Source organism: Tachysurus vachellii, chromosome 3 (genome assembly GCF_030014155.1).
Source record: "Tachysurus vachellii isolate PV-2020 chromosome 3, HZAU_Pvac_v1, whole genome shotgun sequence".
NCBI classification, from domain to species: domain Eukaryota; kingdom Metazoa; phylum Chordata; class Actinopteri; order Siluriformes; family Bagridae; genus Tachysurus; species Tachysurus vachellii.
Genome location: NC_083462.1, coordinates 14030220 through 14035101, shown reverse-complemented (window position 1 = coordinate 14035101; position 4882 = coordinate 14030220). Strand labels below are relative to the sequence as shown.

The 4882-nt window shown below is 35.7% G+C and overlaps 1 protein-coding gene across 1 annotated transcript; it reads left to right on the top strand.

Annotated features, from left to right (window-relative positions):
• The first annotated feature begins 280 nt into the window (after positions 1–280).
• Positions 281–3639, top strand: LOC132842236 (formyl peptide receptor 2-like). The gene is made up of 3 exons (XM_060864912.1): positions 281–410; positions 1257–1812; positions 2091–3639. Exons 2-3 carry the CDS (start codon positions 1261–1263, stop codon positions 2571–2573), a joined length of 1035 nt encoding a protein of 344 aa, XP_060720895.1. The 5' UTR covers positions 281–410; positions 1257–1260; the 3' UTR covers positions 2574–3639.
• The last annotated feature ends 1243 nt before the right edge of the window (positions 3640–4882 follow it).

The window sequence follows — 4882 nt, the reverse complement described above, 5'->3', positions numbered from 1 at the left end:
GCATGGCCACACAACTGGCCACTCATTATTAAGATGTTAGTAGTAGTAGTAGTAGTAGTAGTAGTAGTAGTAGTAAAAGTGGTGGTAGTTTATTAGTCTTAGTGAGAGAAAATACGGATGAAAATGAGCAGGAACCTTTACTGTACCAAAGTTAGCATCTAACAAAGTAACAGAGTGTTGAATATTGACTACATTACAGTATTTCATTGGATACTGTGTAGAGGGGAGGAGCTGAAAAGTTCATCACTACCCATTTTCGTCTTATTTCAGTGATCCTAAAGGAAGACAAAAAGAGGACATAAGAAAAATTCTAAGCAAGGCATCAACCTAACTATACATTTCTGTTTTTTACACTTTGTACTATTCACATGTAGAAAAAAACCATCATAAAAAAATCACTAAACTTCAAGGTAAGAACTCATGTCAGTATATTCTTGGGTATAATATTTTATATGACAGTATTAGTTAATGCATCTATTAATAAAAGCTTGAAGTTTAAACCACTCTGTTGTTGTTGTTGTTGTTGCGCATATTTGTCGTGATGGATGTTTTGCATATTTGCTATATTTTTATTATCAGAATTACTTATCAAAAAGTAATCAAGTTCTGCAATCCAGGACCTACTACATTAAAACAAACAAATGACAATAGACATAGTTTCTCTTACATTTCTCCTAGGATGAGGAGTTAAAATAAATGTAATTGCTTTCTTCAAAACAATTTGTGTCATCTAGCAAGGACACTGAACCCATAAGGCTGTGAAACATACAGATTAGGTTCAGCAAACCTGATAGAATAGACACCTAGTAAACTGTCACAATATAGGGTTTATGTATATATAAAGATTCAATTAAAGATTTTTATGTTTTAATTATATTATGGCTTAAATGGCAGAAAAGCTTTATAGGAGATTTTCTATTTTCAGCTGAAGTACCTGTAGCTGCCTGGATCTGCCTGGATGTAGCTGCCTGGATCATGTAGTTAAAAAGGCCTTTTATTTTGTTCAGTTCTGTACTTTATGGTGGGAAAACAGATTAGAAACAGACAATGAGTAAAGAATATTAGTGTCTTTGAGGAAGTGGAAATTGTGTCATGTGAAAGAAAAAGTGTGTTTGAGTGTGTGTGGTGTGGGGGGGGTGGGCTATGCAAGTTAAGTTTAGTTGTGTTGAATATTTGCTTATGAATATTTGCAAGGAATTATGCTAATAATTATAATGGTACAATAGTGATACTGTATATGACATACTTTTTTGCAGCAAAATGGCATCAAACAGCTCTTTTATCTTCCTTCCTGAAACTGAAGCCACCAGCAAAAATGACAAAATCACAGTGGATGTTGATGCTATTATGAACAACATGACAATTGTTTTTTACACAATCACTGTATTTTTGGGGACTATTGGAAATGCGGTGGTCATCTGGATGTCCGGATTCCGTCTAAAAGCCAACGTCACCAATGTCTGGTTGGTCAACTTGGCTGTAGCAGACCTGATTTTCTGTTTCACTCGTGTTACTTCATTGATTAAGAAACTCTTCTATGAATTTTGGCCCTTTGGCTTGTTTCTCTGCAAGTTCAATGGATTCTTCAAGTACACCAATATGTTCTGCAGTGTTTTCATCCTGGCCGTCATTAGTCTGGATCGGGTAATTTGTGTTTGGCAACCGGTGTTCAGCAGGCAGCGGAGAACTGTATGTGCAGCTAGACTCATCAGCGTTGTGGTTTGGACAGTGGCAGTGATCTTCAGTGCACCATATTATGTGTACCGACAAGTGTATATCGGAAAGAACAACTTAAGCAAGTGCTCCTTGGAGGTAAAAAAAGAAAAGCTTTTTTATTTACTGACAAAGAGACAATAGACAGAAAATAGGTGTTTTTAAATATAATTTTTTATTCTTTGTTCTTTGGGGTATAACATTTCAATAGTCATTAAAGTCATTAAAGTCATTAAAATTTCTGCCCATTTGTTAGTAAAAGGGGTAGTGGAAGCTTAGTGGTTAAGATGTTAGAATACTGATCTTAACCCTCAATTGCTCAGATATGTATAAAACAATTGAGATTATCTGTTCATGTATTTTATTTAATTTCACAGGTGCCACAGTTATCTGAAGCTGACAACAGAGCTAAGATGGCCTTGTACAGTATTCGCTTCTTATGTGGATTTTTGTTGCCTTTCCTCATCATCCTGACCTGCTATGTACTAGCTGGTTTAGGGATACGGCGAACACGGATCGTTCGCAAATCACGGCCCCTTCGAATTCTTGCAGGATTGGTCTGTGCATTCTTCCTGTGCTGGGGGCCTTACCACTTTCTCCTATTGGTCAAAATGGTGGACAGCAAGAGCCAAGCAGTAAAAGTGGGCCTGCCCATAGCTAAGGGTATAGCTTATTTCAACAGCTGTGTTAACCCAATTTTGTACTTCTTTATGGGGCTGGACAAGAGACTGCACTTTAATCAAAGCCTGTCTCGGGTCTATGCTAGAGCTCTAGCTGAAGACTTTGAGGTACAAACTTCACAGTCTAAGGATTGCGCAGGAACAATGGATGACACTGCAGAAGCATTGCAAGAGTCATAGTGGCAGGGAAGTAGATGTTTGTAAGAATGGTTGAAAAAAAGCTACACAGTAATTGGAAGAAGAAACTAAACATCAGTTTATACATGTTAGTTATGATGTTAATGTACCTTTCATTTCCAACTTTGTGTACAGTATTCGCTGAAGTTTATTGTTTACTAATTTTAACTAATGTATTAAGTAGTAACAGTTAAGAAAACATTCATTTAAAGTATTGCCAAAAACAAGATTTCATCATTATGTCTAGAAACAATTGTAAAATAAATAATAACTAGTTTTACAAACAATTCTTAATTTAATTTTTATTAGGATATATTATATCTTGATAATGGTCATGGGCAAGTTTGTCCAAAACAATATTTAAAAAAATAATAAGAGTGAATAAGGTTAAAAATAAGAAGGACACTGAGACTGACATCAAGGACCCCATAAAAGGTATTATATAAAGGTTGTTTTCTTGATTTGAAATTTAAATTGATATTTATCCCAGAGGCAACAGTGGCAAGAAAAATATTCCCAGACATGATATGATGAACAAATCTTCAGAGGAACCAGACTCTAAAGGGAAGCTACAGAGTGTGATTAAATAATTTCTTTAAAACAACTATACTGTATCTTGTCAAGTGGAACTTTGTAACCAGGAGCTTTTGAGCAACTTGTACCAGTGCGATTTCTAAATTCATTAAAGTTTTAACATAAATTTAATAAAGTCCTTCCTGCCAAAGCCAGCAAAATTCATCAATGGAGACCCTAATGTTGCAATCAGCAGTTCAAAGCCACTGCCATGGTCATCCACAGCAGTACCATAAATATGCAGGTAGTCCACTTGGGGATGTCCTCAGCAGTGCACTTCGATAGATCCCAACCAAAAGTAGGGCATCAGGATGGATCAAGCAGTGTAGCTTAACAGAGAAAGAGCAAGAGAGAGAGAGAGAATTTTGAATGTCGTTTATTTTAACAATCTATGCATTAGATTTGTCAGCATTTTTAAACATCTACATATGAATGTAGACAAATAATTACATAAATAAATGAATAGATAAATAAATAAAGTAATAAATAAACATGTACGTAAAAAAATATACATATATTTTACTTTATAAGAAATGCAGTAAAAACTTTAAAACATTTTCATTCCAACTCTGGTTGAGCAACTCTGGACCAGTGAAAAAACATTCATCATTTGAAACAGAGCACACAGCTTCCCCATAGCATCAAATCTGTTAGAATTTTCTTAGGTCCTTCATGCATTTCTAAAAGCTGAAATCCACAAAGATGCTAGTTTTTACCAGTCTTTTAAAGGTTGCTTTTACATCATGTTGTGTGTTTTGTGACACTTTGCTTTTTCTGCTGATGTAGATGGCCATTTTTGCTTGGCCAAAAATAAAATTAATCAGCTGACATTTGAACCTTTTTTTTCTTGTGTATTTAAAACCAAGGATAAAAACTAATAATATGTTTAATTTATATAGCACCTTTACCAAGCTCAAGGACGCTTTACAAGGTACAGTATTTCAAGACAGATGAAATATAGTGTAACATACATATACATATTTGTCGGACATTTGCCCAGGACGAAGGATCATACATATACATACATATACATATTCGTCGGACATTTGCCCAGGACAAAGGATCACATGCAGCTGGCATGAGATAATAACAGAAGACAGGACTATACACAAAAACATACAGTACAAGAGATAGGACTCTACATAGTACACAATACATACACCACATTTCAGAAAAATTAAGGACTCCTAATACATATCCATTTACTGATAGTGAAGGTTGAAAAGGTGGGTCTTAAGCCTTGATTTAAATTCAGACAAAGTGGTGATGGTTCTGAGTGTAATGGGTAGGGAGTTCCATAGTGTTGGAGCAATGACAGAAAAGGATCTGCCACCCGCAGAGGATAAACGGTATCTAGGAATACAAAGAAGTTCAGAATTTGAGGACCGGAGTGATCGTGAAGGTACATGAGAGAAAATCGGAAAGATGGGGGACCAGAGAAGAGTGAATTGCAGTAATCGAGATGGGACGTAATCAGAGCATGTACTAATGTTTCGGCCTCATTTCTGCAGATAAAAGGTCACAGTTTGACAATGCATTGTAAATGAAAAAAAGACGTTTTGGAGAGGCAGCGAATATGGGCATCAAAGGATAGTGAGGGGTCGAATATGATATCTAAATTTCTAACAGTAGCTGAGGGGAAAATCGTAGTAGCATCCAGATCAAGACTAAAGTCCGCAGAGTTGTTTTTTATTAGAGATGGAGGACCAGTTATCCGAATGTCAGTTTTACCCAGATTC